This window comes from Poecilia formosa, unplaced genomic scaffold (genome assembly GCF_000485575.1).
Source record: "Poecilia formosa unplaced genomic scaffold, Poecilia_formosa-5.1.2 Scaffold43, whole genome shotgun sequence".
Taxonomy (NCBI): Eukaryota; Metazoa; Chordata; class Actinopteri; order Cyprinodontiformes; family Poeciliidae; genus Poecilia; species Poecilia formosa.
The window spans coordinates 1,542,510-1,559,628 of record NW_006799982.1 but is presented as its reverse complement, the minus strand read 5'-3'; the positions used below and the strand labels follow the sequence as shown (position 1 = coordinate 1,559,628).

The window sequence follows — 17,119 nt, the reverse complement described above, 5'->3', positions numbered from 1 at the left end:
TCTCTTTATTTAAATTTTTGGTTTGTAATGTGCAACAGTGACCTACAGAGATCATGGTGATATGATTAATACTCTTTAGGGACCAACAGAGCCCAGTGCCCCTGCAGAACTGGCTCTGGACCTTGAGCTGAAGACATAATTGTACCAGGTGTGGGAGCTGTGCCCTCTCTTTCCCCGCACTTTTTTTGTCGTTGCAACAACTGAATTCCTTAACAAGCGGTAAAGTGTTTTATTGAGCCGTATTTAAACGCATCATGACTGCACATGCCATATCACTGGCTCTAATCTTGCCGGATGGAGGTGGTGCACCGGGGGTGGTAGATGATAATGTAAACGCTCAATAATTACCATTTAGTCCGTTACGTGGTAGCCTGATAAAAAACAAAACAAAAAAAAAAAAACAGCCGCTTGTCTACGCTATCAGCTTCGTACAGAAGGCTTGGGGCTGTCGACTATTGAGAAACGATTGCTTCCTGGAGGTGTGGCCTATTTTGAAAGTTTAAAATTTTACTCAATCGCTAACGTTTGTTCGTGACGTATGCAATGCGCCAGTTCGGCGCTACGAAAGCATACCGGAAGTTACCTGCGCTGTAAACCACTATCCCGCATCGCAAAGAGCTGAATGAGGCGGCTGTTAATTAGAGATGGGTGTATCTTTTCGACCCACAGCAAAACTGTGTCGATTCTGTGTTGATACTGTGTCACTGAATACTGACACCTGCTGGACATTAAAAGTCCCTACAGGCAACTTAGTGATTTGATGACCTAGTCCATAGAATAAGATTTAAGTCTTTGTATTTTATTGAATATTATATATTGTATTATGTCATATCTTAAGTTAAATTTAAAATATATTTGATATACAGTCAATAAATAATGTGAACATGTACCATAAAGTGAAAATTTAAGTGAATGTGTTTGGAATGAGGATGCTTGTGGATGCTTTTTTCCACAAATTTTTATTTTTAAAAAAAAGTTTTTACAACATTTTTAAATTGATCCTGTTACGCTTTATTGACAAAACTGAAAATAATTAAGTAAACACTACATTTACAGCGAACCCTTGTTTTTCTTAGGGGTTGCGTTCCGAAAATAACCCGTGATAGCCGAAATCCGTTTGTAGTTACCTTTATTTTTCACAGTTATTACACAGCACAAATAAATACTCTACACTGAAACCAAATAACAAAACCTGTTTTCAGATCAGCGGATCCGGAGTCATGTCATTAAAACGTCTCCTCCAACCTGCCCCGCGAGATTCACAGCTGTATCTACGGCAGAGCGATGGATCTCGTCAAACGAGCCTCTGGTCGGGTTTTGCGCTGCCTCTGGCCACAGTTTTTTTTTTTTTTTCCCAGCAGGCATTCAAAGTTTCAGTTTCCATCTCCCGAATGACCAATCTGCAAATACCATAACTTTATTGGCACTCAGGTAGAGAAGAAGCGCGGAGACTGTTTTTACCAATCATACAGTCAATCAGGACATATGCGACACTTAACCTGCAGAACAAAAATATGAAAGTAAACTAAGAGTCGATTTCAGCTGGATTTGGATTCAGATGATAGATCAAGTAGAAACTGACAAGAACCGGATGAAACAACAAAATGAAAACAAATGTATTTATAAGATCAAAATGGTCCTACATTGCGGAAACCTTTCATTTGAGGCTGCTCCATAGTTGACGCTGCTCCGTAAAATATTAAGAATTCGTTTGGTAAATGCTTTTGACGGATTGACAGATTCGCTTCCTTATAAACACAGTTTGCAGTTTGGCGCTTTAATATAATTTCGAAACAGTTCCTGTATCGGTCACGTGACTTGCTGAAACCAATACGCGCACCGACAGGGGTTTTGGTCTAAGGGGCTTGACGCATGCGCGGACCCATCATTACTGTTAATGTTATGTTAATATTTGGAATCGTGTCCAACGTGGGCTGAACGGCTTCGCCCACTTCCTCCGCTACCATTGCTAAAACTACAGGCAGACTAAAAGTATAAAGTAGCGCAGAAAAATCGACGTAATCGTTTTCGACCTCTCCTTCTGTTCGCTGATTGGTCCGGTAGAAAAGTACCGGAGAGAATCCAAACGAAGGGGAGAAAGCCCAGACTGTCCCGTAAGCGATGTTTTTTGAGCGGATTTGCACAGAAAGGCAATGACTAGGTTGGTTCAGTAGTGCAGCGGACAGGCAAGCCGTCACTCACCGACGGGAGATTTGTTGAGTGGGGCTGTGTGGCAGCAAACCAGCCTGAGCCAGCTAAAGGCAAAGGGGAAAAAAAAAACTTTACGCAGTTCCCCCACTCACCCCCAAACAAACCGTGTAAGTTAACCAATGCTGCTCCATGCAGATAATGCTAGCTAAATGTTTAGCCAGTGGTATTATGTGTTTTCCAGGCACATAGAGTAATTTGATATCCCAATCAAGTAGACCTAACCACTACATTCAGTTATTATAAACATGCTGCATTTCAAACTTAACTTAAAATAAATTTGACCTCTGTTTCTTTAAGAAGCTCCTGCTCTTTCCAACACTCCTCCTTCAGCACATCATGACAACCATGCTTCCATTTTGTTATTTCCAACAGGAGGACTGCAGTTTGTATTATAAGCTTCACCATTTGCTTATTGTCGATGCTGCTAGTCTGGTGAAGCTGTTGCTTGGCACACCCTAAACCTTCAACCTAATTGGGGTGGAGGTGCTCTGTGAGGTGGAAGCTTGGTTGGAGACTGCAGCTCCCAGGAGGAGCTATGTGGAAATAGACGGAGCTTTGTGGGAGCAAGAGTTTAGGCAGCATTGATTGGCTGCCAGAGATTTAAGGATTCCTTAAACATGCATGAAATAACCAATGCAATGTTTTAACTGAGAGAATACTATTATCACATAATATACCGATAAGAAAAAGGTGACTTTGAATAATATCCCTCCTTTGAGAAGAATACTGATGTTTTTATCTATGTTGCATTCCTTGATATTTATGCTAGAAATAAACCCAATCCTCTGTCATTTCTGTCCTGAAGATGTGTTCACTGTTGGTTTCCACATATTTAAATGAAATCTTTATTGTCACAATAGAAAGAGCAAAGTCAGAGAGGAGACATTAGACCAGAGACCAGCAGCAGGATGATGATGATGATGATGATGATGATGATGATGATGATGATGATGATGATGCAGTGTCTTCTCAGGTAAGGAGAGATTATAACTTGCTGAGGAAAATATACCTGCTACAGGGAGAAACTAGGCAGGTATCAGGACAGAATTTTACAGATATTTCAGAATTACTCTCATTCACATTCCAATATAATAACGATGGATAGCATCATTTATATTTAGAGATTTTTCTTTATTTTGTTTTCAGCATAATGTGTGGCTTGTGATGAACCAATATAGTTAATCATGTAATACCAACATAAGTTGAATAAAAACAAAATGAGAGACAGCTGGACGATGTTGATGCTTGTGTTTCCTTCACGCGTCACCTGCCTCTTTCTCTTCTTCTCTTGTTACACTTCCTACTCAGCACGGTTTTTGGCGTTTCATAGTTGGGCTGTTGCAGAGAGAGACAGCGCTCAGAACTGAGGAGCAGTTCGGCTCTTTTCATAAAGCCCACTGCCTCCTTAGGCTCCCAAACGGCTCTTAGTTTGCTATTATCTGTAGCCTCACATTTCAGCTTAACTTGGTAAATATGAATGTTTTGTAAGTCTATAAATCCTTTTCTTGCCTGATTTTATGCATTTGTTTTGTTACGGAAGCAGGCGTTCTTGCTTTCTTTTGCAAAATACTTTTGGGTGTTGTTTTGTAGTCTGGCCCTGCTTCAAACGTCTTCACAACATTCCTGAGTCTTCATGATGCTGTGGTGCTTTGTGTCGGTCTACCACATAAAATCCCAGTAAATGTGGTGGATGCAGTTCACATTCAGATTTTGTTGTGTTTAAATTGTAGCACCCATAATTTCTAACATGCTTAACGCACCCTAAACCTTCAACCTAATCGGAAATGTGATTGGTTGGGAATGAAAATCTATCTTAAGGATACCTGAAAATAAATTGAGAGTGGGAAAAGTTCAGAGTAGATTAAGTCGAAATGGAGAGATATGCTTTTGTAAAAAAAGTCAACTGGAAGTAAAGTTGAAATAGATGTAACCTCTCTGTTAGGGCAGGATGTAAGTTTTCTCAGGGAAGTGACTGGATTTAGCCTTCAGGATAGGATAAGAAGCACTGAAATCTCAGAACGGCTTCTGCTCTTGTAACCCAGTTGAGCTGGTTCTGATTCTGATGCCTCCTGGGTTCCTTCCATTAGAAACGCTCAGGGGGGGAAAAAAAAGCAAAGAAACTGCTGGAATCCAGGAAGACCCAGAAGTCATTGTTAGGCAGCACATATAATCGTGCTTCAGAACGCCTAAGCATCTCTTTTAGGCACTGGAAAACATCGCTGCAGAGGGAAGGATGTTCAGAATACTCTACTCAGCCTGTTGCCACAACAACCCAGGCACAGATAAGTGGGTGGATGGAGACATTCATACCATAATCTTATTATTGTAAAGTCTTTCCACATTCCCTGTCACAAGTGCAAGGTTTCCATGCTTTCAGCTCAGATGCAAACAGCAATGGCTGTGCTGCTCTGTGTGTGAAAAACTAAAAATATTTGCAATAATAAAGCGCCATGTTAAATTATGCATCCGTCCTCTAAGCCATTTTTTTTAACAAACTTTAAACGGTATGAACTGAACAGTCATCGCAATTAATTGCAAGAAAGATCATTTCCATCCTACTACATACAATGGGAAGTTGAATTTATTTGTGATGAGCATCAGCAATGTTGATATGTTCTAAACATCCTTTTGCACAACCGCTTGGAAATAAAATTGACAATCTGTTATTTCTTTAAGGCTAATAAAAACGATTTCTACAAGAACTTTAATAGCGTCTCCAAAAAAGGTAGTCCAGGGACAAAAGGACAAACAATGTCCTGTCCTGCAAGATGGGTTAAATACATTTTACCAGCCTCAAAAATGAGCAGAGTAGTCGACATAAAATCTCCACAGAGATTCAGAGGCAGATGCATCCCAGAGGAGGAGTGAACTAATTTTTATTAGGCTAATTGTTGCAAAGAAAACACAACTGAAACACAACAATTGAAGGAAAATGATTCATTGCCCAGACACAACAACCATTATCTGAAGACACGAGACAAACAAGACCAAGTCCTGTTCAGTTCAGTTCAGTATGATGCTCGTTCAATGTGAGCCACAGGAAATGCAGCCTAAATTAATAGACAGCAAAGTCAGCTTCTGTTGATCATAAAATGTGAGTTGGACAAAGATTTTATGCTTCATGATAAGTGCCTGTGGTAAGCTGTCAGTAAGTAAAACACATAGCGATAAAGTTAATTGCAAACAGTTCAGTGACCAATTTTTGGTTTTACCATTCATGCTGAAATGCCTTTAATGACCACAGAGGGGAGCCCTGGAACCAGTATCAACTTGGTTTAATAATAACTATAATAATGATCATAATAAATATTATTATTTTCATTATTCTGTTTTTTTAATGATGATGATAATGAACTTTGTAAATTTTCATATTTTTATTGTGCATTACGTTGACACTTGGCTCTTAGTAAAATATGGTTTGAGAATAATTTAAGTCACTTACTTACTTATGACCTTATGATAAATCATTCATCTCAAATATGAAACTATTGGCTCATTTAATTATGAATTGTCTTAGACAACAATGTCCATTTATGTCTTAGCATCAGTTTTAATTTCACTATTGAGTTTAAGTGTGTCCCATGATCTGCACTTAATACTTAATTATCTCCAGAAACTAGCTGTGACTAACTGGTTTGGTGTGAAAAAGTATTTGACACCATACTCGTTTGTTTTAATTTGGCTTTTTTCTAAAGAAAATGCACCCTTGGAAGCTGAAATGCCTAAGCACAATGCTACTTGACACACGCTGTAGGCTGGTGTTTATAAGGCAGCCTGTTCAGCAGCAGCATTTATTTTCCTTTGTCCTGATTGGCTGAGCCTGGGTCAGTGTGAACGGCCATCTGCGATGACCACCTGGTGGTTTGAATAGACAGGGCACACAAAAACACAGAAGCACTGATCCAGGAGTATTATCTAAGTAAAAGGAAAATAAAACGTTAATGGCAGTAGTAGCTCCTTCAGTGGCTTCATCTCAGAGAAATTCACAGCTGAACTGATCAACTCTGAGAAGGTTTTCTAGTCTGTAGGAAGACAAACTGCAAGATCTCAGCGAACAGCTCCATCTAAGAGAGAGAGAGAGAGAGAGTGTTACACTCTGCTTTTTTTTTTGGAAAAAATAGTTTAATTATGCTAGTTTTAATGCCAGCTTTAACTTTCTCGCATGTTGAAATATTAGACTGATCCTGATTGCCTCAATTTAGGTTAGATTTAGACTCAGTTTAATCAATATCTAACTTAATCAGTAGAACATTTTTCTTAGATATAATGATCACAATTTAATTAAAATTAGTCTAATCAGTAGTTTTTTTTTTTAAAGTAGATCACATTCTGAACAAGTGTGTAAGTGATATGTTAATCTGAGAATGTTTCAGTTCATTATAACCAAAGAAGTAGAAAACTAATCAGAAAACATTGAGTGTAACAGATGTTTTGGTATTGTTGCTGCTCATGTCTGTTTTATAAAAGTTTGAAGATATTATATGAAACGTGTGCCAGTTTTTATAATCAAAATCTGCTGTTTGATGCACTGGGTCAGAGGAGAGGTCAGGAGAGCTCAGTGTGGTTCAGAAACCAGTTTGAGGCAGTGTGAAATGAGAAACAGCTGATAAACGTTGGTCCTACTCTCTTGAGTACAATATTTGTGAATGAAAATTAACACATCTATCGTTCCTGCCTTGGGAAAATGCACAGGGAGGAGGATAGCTTAGACAACGATAAACGACTGTGACTGCCGTCTTTGCGGTTTCACTTTTACACACAACATCGACGGACCTGGGGAGACGAGATAACAACGAGCAACAGGTAGTAAAGGTCTCGTTTTCTCAACACTTTCTGTGTAGAGAAAAGGTGGCGAGAACATAAAGTTAAAAGTTGAAACATCCATGTACAAAACGGCAAAAATTGGAGAGTAATGGGAGAATGTAGCAGAGTGAGAAGTGGTCTTTGTGTAGCCTAAACCTGTGGCAGATAGCTGAGTCTAACTAAGATAGCTGAGTCTAACTAAAAGATGTATTTAAGAGTGTCTGCCTCTCAGACTAATACTGCGAATATAAGAGATTTATGTCATACGCTAACTAAATTTTGTGACTGAAACTGCATATATCAGATCATTTAATTGTTATCAATTGTTATGTTATTGTGCCGAGTTCTGCATACCGCCACTGTTTTCCTGCATCGCAGCCAGTGACTAGTCTCTCAGAAAGCGTCCCAGTTGCCTGTTTTATTTTGGTCTCTGAGCGCAGCGCAACAACAGAGGGAGCCAACGTTCGCTATAAAGAAACTATTTTCTGCACAATTGTTGCTGCAGCTCATCTTTACTGTACTCTCTTTTTGATTCACAATCCTTCACGTCTCCCTTGCTCTCTCTCTCTCCCTCTTTCTCTCTCTCTCTCTCTTTCTCCCTCTCTCTCTCTCTCTCTCTCTCACCTTTCTCTCCAGAGTGGAGGGAGGCGAGCGAAAGAGAGTGCAGCTGGAGTTGTGGTCCGCTCGCTACGCCCGTCAGAAGCGTGTTTCAGCTCCACGCTCTGTGTCTCTGCACAGCGACGGCAAGATCATGCAGCCAGCCTGAGGTTACGGCTCATCTAAGGGGAAGGTGGCATCTCGCTTTGAGGAGGACTGAGGGGGAGAAGAAGACTGATCAGTTGCAGAGAGAGAGAGAGAGAGAGAGAGAGAGAGTGGGGGGATAAAACTGAAAGACCCCCCTTTCTCCTCCTCGCCTCACTAAACAGAGCAAAAACGGAAGGCTTTGGAGTATTCAATTTTTTCTTTCGTTTTATATTTTTCTTATTCCTCATCGCGGTGCTGGGAGGTGCTTCATCTTTTCACATAGTCTCCCTCTCTGTCATCTGCCTCCTCATCTACTTCTCCATCTACGTGGTGTATAATTTCTTATATCCATGAATGTGAGAAAGGAGAGGGGAGTTTTGTTTTGATTTTTGTCCTTTTCCCTGTCCCTCCTCACTCTTTCCCCACATCCTTCCACCAAACCACCATCCCTGTCACTTCCTGTCATTTTACCTCCAAATACCACTTATCAGTTCACCATCCCTCCCATCTCACACCTCTCTCTGTCTCTATAAACTCTGATGTGATATGAAGTTGGATGAATTTTCTTCAGAGACAACTAAAAACTCCTCATGAATGACTCTTTTTTTTTTTTTTTTTTTTTTTCCTTCTCTCTTGGTCCCTCCACACCCATTTTCTTTGCATCACACTCTTGCGGGATTCTTTAATGTTACCTCTAGGTAGGTTAACTATCGTTTAGTGTCTGTCTATCTGTCCGTCTGTGTGTATTTGTGTGTGCTTTACGTATACATAAAACACACATCAACACACACATGCACTCGCACACTAAACTGAAGCCTCAGAAAAAGGGTTGATCGCCGAGTGCCTTTTGATCTGGTCTCGCGCCGCTTTCGCACGCTCCTCATCCATCCATCTCATTGTGAAAACCTTTTTTTTATTTTTTTTTATACATGCCTCTTTTTTTATCTATATTTTTAAGTCCCTCCTTTTCATTTAGTAAACTAAAAACGTGTGATTATAAACGATTTTTTTATTTTTTTTGCAAAACATTTTGTGCAAAAGTTTTTGCCATGTAGCCTAAGATAAATTAGAACAAACATTTATTCAGCTGCTTACTGACTTCTGAACTGCTGGTCATGTGAAGTCATTAAAATTGTTCCTCATTTCATGCTTAATTTGTGCTGCGACTCCATCAGCAGCTATTATTTCTGTTCCAGCCTCCTCCTCCCGCTGCCTTCTCACGCACACACAACCCTAAATATTTCCAAGAATCAAAACCCCCGCTGCATCTGCATGCTCTCCTCCCACGTTCATGCACATCCAGACGTTGAGTTTCTCCAAATTTCTCGAAGCCGCTCCACCTTTGCTTTGCCCCATCCTACGTGCAACAGAGACCAGGTGGCATTAGCAGGCTGATGATTTCTCAGACCGCGCGCTTTGGAGGGGCTCTCGACAGCATGTGCAGGTTGTAGAGAGACCGATAGACAGATGTAAACAGATAGAACTGAATCTCCCATTTCCCTCATCGCCTTTGTCTTCTCCTCTGTCACGACTTCAACCTCTTCTTTATGTTTTTGTTTGACGCTTCCTCTGTACTTCTCTCTGCTGCAGCTTCTAGTCTATTTTCCATTCAGCCTACACTGACATGGACAGTAAGCTGAAATCGCCTGCACGCTCAACCTGAGGGCAGACTTGTAGCTTAGGCCTACAACAGCTTCTTTACACCAACCACGTTCTTATGGACCGTTGAAGGGCGGGCTTAATAAATCCCTCTTGCTCTTATTTAGATTGGGGAGGGGGGGAGATATCGTCATGAAGAAACATGAAGGACCCCCGCCACCTCTTGTTTTGCTCTATCTTTTGCTTTTTGTCTCAACTCTGCTCCAGTGTTAAAACATCTCCACTTCAGTCTATAAATTATGTTTTGCAGAAAAAAAGTTAATTAGGTGAGTAGTGAATCCATTTAGCCCTCACTACTTCCTACTGAGCGAGTGTGTGCATGAGCAGTGTGTGTGTTTGTGTGTGTGTGTGTGTAGGGGGGTGGGTGTGCGCGGGCCCAGCTGATCCAGCAGGAGTGTGCACCCGTCTTGTCTGCATGATCTTTATGTCGTGCATGGACTTCCATCAGCAGGTTCTCCACGAAAGGCTGTTTTTCATATTTTCCACCACGTTTGCTTGAGGGGTGAAACCTTTCTCCGCTCCGCTGTGACTAACTGATTGTTTAGCGGACCGTGCCTTTGATCTCTGTCCATTTTTTACACATTCACCGTTGTATCTCTATGAATTTCACACCTCTTTCCCTTATCGCTTTGCTCAACTGTGTTTTTAAGGAAGAGAGACTTATCAGGCTCTATTTATAATTCATAGCCAGAAACCAGCCAGAAATTCTCAGTGAGACTGAGGTGTGTGCATTAAAATTTATTTTCGTCCCCCTCCTTGTGAGCGTTAGCTCTTTGCTAAAAAAAAAAGAAAAAAAAAAAAGGATACATATCAATGGAAAATATATGAATAAATCTCGGCTAATAAACCGATGCAATGTAACTCATGCACTAGTTTTGGTGTTCTCGATTCTTCACCTGAGACCCTAATGAGCACACCATGGCTATAAAAGGCTGTAAATCCATGAAAACACAGTGATCCAGTGCTGTGTTCACCTGCATATAACAACAGGTGAGAATTCTGATTCCTTAGACTGAGTTCACAGGCAGCGACATAACTTCTCATTTTCATATTTTAAAGCTATTACCTTGACTTCTGTTTAATTAAAGTCACTCTAAATATAGCTGATTGCAAATACATCAGTGTTGTAAAGTCGGGAGGTGAAATCTTACCTCTTAAAGAAAAGCATCACATAAAATCTCAAGCTACTTTGAGCGTGACCTAATGGATTTTTGTCTTCATGTGTTTTCATTACATTGCTCCTCCAAAGATCTATATCAGTGATGTGATAGTGCACAATATTAAGTTTACAAGAACTACATAAGACAAGATTGTAATAATATTTTTGTAATGTTTTAAAATGATTGTTAAACTTTCCAGGTGGATCCATTTAGAACCAATTCTCATTTAAAACAAAGATCTAGCCCAGATGAAGCATAAGAGAGATACAAAAATATATATGCTTTACACCATACCACAAAAGAAAGAATTTTACACCAGAAAAGACTAAAACGAATTGCAGATAAAGTCGCTAAAAGCATGTGCAGTGTCCTTAGGCAGGTGTTTGTTAGTAAGTCTTAAAAGCAGACAGTGGGTTAAATAAGTTGAGCTCGGTTACAAGTGAATCAGCTCACTTGTAACCGAAAATTGAAAAGAAAAGCAACCAAAGGAGATGGGGGGCTTTGGAGATTTGGTGCTTAAAGGAGCGTGAGAGTATGATATAAAATTGACTTTTTTCACCCTTATATCATGTTACAGTGTTGCTCCCTCATCAAAAACATACCTGGAGTGTTGCACTGCCTTTTTCCACAAAGCTCCTCCTTGGAGCTGCAATCCCAAGCTAATCCTCACAGAACACCGCTCCCCTGCGCCTTCTCCACTCAGCTCCTTCAGACTAGCAGCAGCAGCACTTTAGCACACCTGGGTGGATGTATGTATCTGCTGAGCTTATCATATGAACTACTCCTCAGTCCAGTGCTCTTAAGAACTGTTTTAAATGGGATAATGGAGAAGCATTATTGTGATGATGTGCTGAAGGCGAAGTGATGGAAAGAGTAGGAGGTTCTTAAAGAGATGGAGGCCGATTTTGCGGCGTTAAATTGCGAAGTCAAATTTCTTTTAAATCATGTTTGATATATACAGCATTTTTATTACATCTGAAGGTAGCATAGTATCTCGATTGTGCTACAAAATGGCTCTAGGAGCCAGGAAAATACATAATACTGCCCCATTAATTAAAATGCAAGAAAGGAAACTTCCACAAATGTTATGGAAATACATGTAAATATGAAGGGTTTTTTTTTCCTAATGAGAGTTTCATAAATGAGACAAAACAAGTGAATTGTTCTGTGAAAATGTCGTGAGGGCCAGCTCATTATTAAACTTGTGAAACAGCTCATTATTAAACTTGTGAAATAAGTCTGTGTCAGTGAAGCGCGTCCCAATCCCAATCCCAATCCCACCAGTCCCGGATCCGACTACCAACACAAACAGATCTCTCTACAGACGTTGCCGTCAACGCTCCACAAAAGGCCACTGCTGTGGCTGTGCTTTCTTTTTAATAGCGTCCTTCGTCTTGTTATGATCTCATGTCAATCGGTTCCCATTACTCATCAACTTAAAAATCCATCCATAGGCGGCGGCATCCATCATTACTTCCGTAAACAGTGCGCTGCTGTGTGACGTCAACGTTCTTCTTCTGCGAATGTGGGTCGCTTTCGGGTTGTAAACCAGTTCACACAGAAGCCTGAATGCGGTCACGTTTAGTGAGTATGAAAAATCTGCTGTGTGAGAGTAGCTTAAGTATGAAGCCTAAAGCACACACCTTTATATTCAGAGCTTAATTATAATAGCTTAAGTACTAATAAGTACGTACAAACAGAAGTAGACAGCAGTTGTTGATTTGCATAACATATTTTATCATCGGGAGAATTGTTGTGTTTTAATATTGCGAGACTCCTGGATTAATTTACTCCTGGATTAAATTAATTGGAGTGGTTTGTGAAAGGAACCAGGCAGAACGGAAAATGACGTGAATGCAGTTGAAACTCACAATCTGTCGAAATTCTTTAATCATAATATTTACTATTGCCAGCCAATCAGCTCAATTGTGTTGCCTTTTGTGATGTCATCAAACCCCAGCATGCACAAAGCAGAATGAGCTGGGTTATTTTCTTCTGTGTGTTTCTTTAAAAACATTGTGTTTTGTGAAGTCCTGCTGTGGAAGTCCAAAGTTTCATACTGTGCCGTGTTTTTCTTTGTAGTAGAAAAAATAAAATACACCACTGCGTGGCGTCTTTAAAATTTTATGCCAGGCAGGAATCTTTATCATGGATTTATTTTTAAATGATCCATTAACAGCACGAAACAGCGGACCCCTATTTCTTCAAGAAGTGAAGGATTTTCCAATGTTTTTGAGCTCAAATGCTCTAAATGATTCAGGACAACTTTCAAAATGATGATGAAATGCCGTCATGCTCTGAGCTAGCACTAGATTAAACAAACATTGCTGCTGCAAAGAAAAAGCTGATGCTGTGTAAAAATATAAACAATGAGAAAGAAAAACATGCGTACGTAAAAGCCTTTAGTCGAACAAAATGGTTTTCTATAAAAGCATTATTCAGAAATGTTGCTTTACCCACAACTAGATTAATCAGATAAACATTACTGAAATAGGGTTTGCAAAAAGGAGTCAAGCTATATGCATTATATTAATACCACCTTGAGAGTTAGAGATAATTAGACTATAAAGGAGTCTGAGTGAAAGACGGATATTTATAAACAAAACTGGTTAGATGAATAATTCATTTCACTGCCAGACGGGATTAAAATTCTGCACATCAGATATCCGCTGACAATGTTCCCAGGGTTTACCGGTGCATACCTACATATTATTCAACCCCCTCAAGTTACAGAGACACACATTCTGGTATGCAGAAACAACCCTCTGAAGATGTATGCGTAAAAACGACATCTTGTTTGATCGCCTTACAGAATCTGTGCGTTGTCTTGAAAGGTCAGGAAAAGTACGGTGGAATTTTCTTTGTGTTGTTTTCCAGGTCTGGATTTGTTACAAAATTTAAAAAAAAATTGGTCTGGAAAAATGTAGAAGTTTCCGGTTCTCATGTACAAATATTTAAATTTCTAAAACAAAAGATTATTTGTTTAATACTTATTTTATATTTAAATGACATATTTCACCTTTTATTTGACGCTTTTAGTGGAAACCTTTCGAGTTATTTACAACGAATCCACAGATGCGCGCACAAATTAATAAAAAAAAGCACAGTTTCACTTACATTAAGGGTTTAAATTGGACGATTAATTACGTTTGATTAAAATATCAAATAACTAAACTGTCTTTTTTGTGTATATTTTAAGTAACAGTATTTCCCTCTATTAATAGTCTTTCCCTATTAATAGAGGGAAAAACTAAGTTTTACCAGCAGTTTTTTAGGCTGTCTGAAGTTTTTTCTCTGCTTTTCCTTGGATTTCTAATAGCCGAGAAAATTTAAACATGACGGAGATGAACTTTGTTCGATCGTTCATTCATTCATTCATTCATTCATTCATTCATTCATTCATTCATTCATTCATTCATTCATTCATTATTTGGCTACAACCAGGTAACATTTCACACAACCCGTTGCAATGCATGGCCCAGCTAAATTTTTCAATGTCTTTTGCTAATATGTGAGGATGAGTAATTAACTGTATATCTCAGTTTACAAGTAAAGTAAGAAGTTGCACAAATATTCTTTTACAGAAAGACAAGCAATCATACAGAATCAGTCCGTCAGAGTCCTCGTTGTCTGGTTCTTGACGTTTTCTCACATGAATGTCTCTCGCCTTGAACAGTCCATGTTTTATCTGTCCCTGATGTTTTTAAAAGTAAGCATGGAAAGCTGCGTACTGTATCTGCATGACTGCTTCCAGCTGTAGTCTTTGTTGCTTTTCCGCTTAGAAGCTTTGTTTTAGCAGGGATTCTGCATGACTGTGGGAAATGCTGCTTCACTTGTACTCTTTCCTAGGTTTGATTAAATTATGTAGCCCTGGGTCTTCGGTTCCCACGTTTGTCTCTGTCAGTAATGACAAGTGCATCTGCAGCACGGTGAACTAATATAAGATGGCGTGTCAAAACAGTGACCCTTATGGGTGCTGATTGGCTAAATTTATGTGGATACACGCATTTGTTTATCCGGTAATTGGCTCTGCTGCTGTACAGACAGAATGATGTCTCTATTGCCTTCAGAGGAACTGTTTAAAGATGAGGAACAAACGGGAATAGAACGGCAGCATCCGGTTAATAATAAGCAGTAGGGTACAGCACAAATTACAAGCCCACTGTAAGAAAACAGATACACTTGATTTTTATTTAAGTTTTAGCAGTCAGTTTACTTACAGGTGGCCATTGTGGCGTCTTGGCTTGCTCTTTTTTTGGTGTACGCACTCGCAGTGAGGCAAATGGTGAACTTTGGTTAGAAATCTAGAGCTAGAGATAAGAGATATGGATGTGGGAACATCTCTGTTAGCCACAGCATATGTCAAACACTGTCTTGATTTACAACATTGTCCACACTTATACAACTCTGGTAAAAAGTGTGTGAACAAGCCTTCTTTGTCTCAGTTTACTTTAAATTAGGACTCAAGACAAACTTGAACAAACTAAAAACTTGGACAAATCAACACAGAAATGGTCAACTTCTCTGGTCGTCTCAGTCCTTAGATCTTGATGCTATAAAAAAGTTGTGGGGTGATCTGAGGATAAGAGAGGACTCTAGGGAATCTAGAGAGATTGTGCAAAGAGGAATGCAGCTGTTTCTTCTAAACTTGTGAATCATTATAGAAAAATTCCTAAATGCTGCTGCTATTGGTGAAAAGGGGTTGTTGTGTTGACAGCTGAGGTGACAACAAAAGTGTCTCCAGGCATTTTCTTAATGCCAAACATTTATTTCTTAACATGTGATTTTGTTAAATGTATGAATATATGTGCACGTTTTCCCATTTTGTGTTTCTCGCTGTTGCAATAAAAAGTGAGCAACAAAGCAAATGATAGATTGTAGAGCCCCTTTTCAACACCGTCATTAGAAATAGGCTCATAAAGTCAAGAAATAACCCGACTACAACGTTGTTAGGAAGACCGATTGAGCTGAGGCTGATGAATTGTTGCCCTCGTTGTTCTACCACCAGGAATCAATCAGATGCCTCGATGTAGGTACAACTAGAGTTTCTTGTGACTAATGTTCTCACAACTCTCCCCATAAATTTTTCATATAATTTCTGCTCTGGATTTTTGCTTTAAAAAGCAGCATATCAAATCTTAGCAGAGAAGAACAACTGTGGGCGCATTTGCTGTGAGAATAAGTAGCTGGTACAACAATACCCAACACGCCGAGATTGCGGTGAAAGACGCACGCCGCCACAGCGGCTTGACTGAATTAAACCTTGACCTCAGAAGCTGCTGACTTGTTTTAGCAATGACGTTCAACCTTCACAAACAATGTTCTGCTGCCGTCTGACTCTGTTCTTCGTTTCTTATTTCTGCTCAGATCGAGAACAATCGAGAAGGAGATCGGACCGGCAAGCTGCTGATCATGACTGGCTAAATTAAGCAAAACCACAGAAGTGACAGAACGCCAAAGAAGAAAGAAGGGGAGAGCGACGAAGAGGAGTACATATAGACACAGCGCTCCTCATCTCCACAGCAACAGCGCTCACACTCCAGCAGACTTCTGGAGGGAGGCTTCAGCTCGATCACCATCTTTGGTGGGAAGGGGAAGGCAGTTGGAGGGAGAAAGACCAATGAAAAGACTTCAATTCATCCATCCGTACGCCTTATGATCTAGTCACTTCAGATCTGCTCACCTGTACAGACATTTTAGGTTAATTGTCAGTTCTTAAGACTTCTGAAATCCTGAAAAGAAAAAAAAAAACATAGATCAGTCAGTTTGGAAGTCATTCCTGATGCACACCATCCTCCTTTCCTCTAATAGTTCAGAAGCCCCTCGCCCTTCCACCTTCAGCCAACCCAAGTTCACTCCGGTGTCCACCAGACGTCTGTCCTCTGCGCGCAAATTCATCTGTCTACATCTAAATCCCTTCATCTGAGGCTATGAGAGGAGGATTCGCATCGCAGGCCACTCCATCATGCCCGTTCTGAAGAGCAGAGAGGAGATCCAGGCTGGCAATGTTCAAGGTAGGCCACAGACTTTTGTGTATAGGTTGGATGTGTGTCCAAGCGGTTACTTAAACTTCCCTCTTTATCAAGCTTTCCTTCTTGTCAGATTCCTTGCACCAGCTTATTCTTAAAAGATGTATTATTTAGACACAGTTAATAAGCGGACAACAGCGGAAAGCTTGGTATGTTTTCTGAAACATTACTAATATCTGTATAACTGCCTACTTTGATAATTCAAACACCAAATATACCTTACACTGAGTAAAAATCATCTTTATACTACTGCAGAACTACAGTCTTCCTTATCTCCATTCTTGAAGATACAGCCAATCAATAGCAAGGAAAATGAACGGCACTCCTGGATTGGCTGCTTTCTAAATGCCAGCCAATAAGCAAGTCAAGCAGGTTAGTTATTTCAGCTTCCCAAGTTGTATCTTCTTTCAAATATTTTACATGTGCTCTATAAAACAAATTCTGCAAATAAGTGGCTTTTTAAGTGAATAATTTGGAGCTATGTCCTGCAGAAAAATCAGGAAACAATGAACC

At 39.8% G+C, this 17,119-nt stretch overlaps 1 protein-coding gene across 7 annotated transcripts in view; it reads left to right on the top strand.

Annotated features, from left to right (window-relative positions):
- Positions 1-7,582: 7,582 nt before the first annotated feature.
- grin2bb (glutamate receptor, ionotropic, N-methyl D-aspartate 2B, genome duplicate b) overlaps positions 7,583-17,119 on the top strand; it is a 122,151-nt gene continuing 112,614 nt past the window's right edge. For 2 of the 7 annotated variants that reach the window (XM_016671293.1, XM_016671292.1), the window contains exons 1-2: positions 7,583-8,456; positions 15,945-16,591. In XM_016671293.1, coding sequence (XP_016526779.1) covers positions 16,583-16,591 — 9 coding nt within the window. In that variant the 5' untranslated portion in view covers positions 7,583-8,456; positions 15,945-16,582. The other 5 variants (XM_007551665.2, XM_016671291.1, XM_016671289.1 and 2 more) reach the window with 5 other exon arrangements.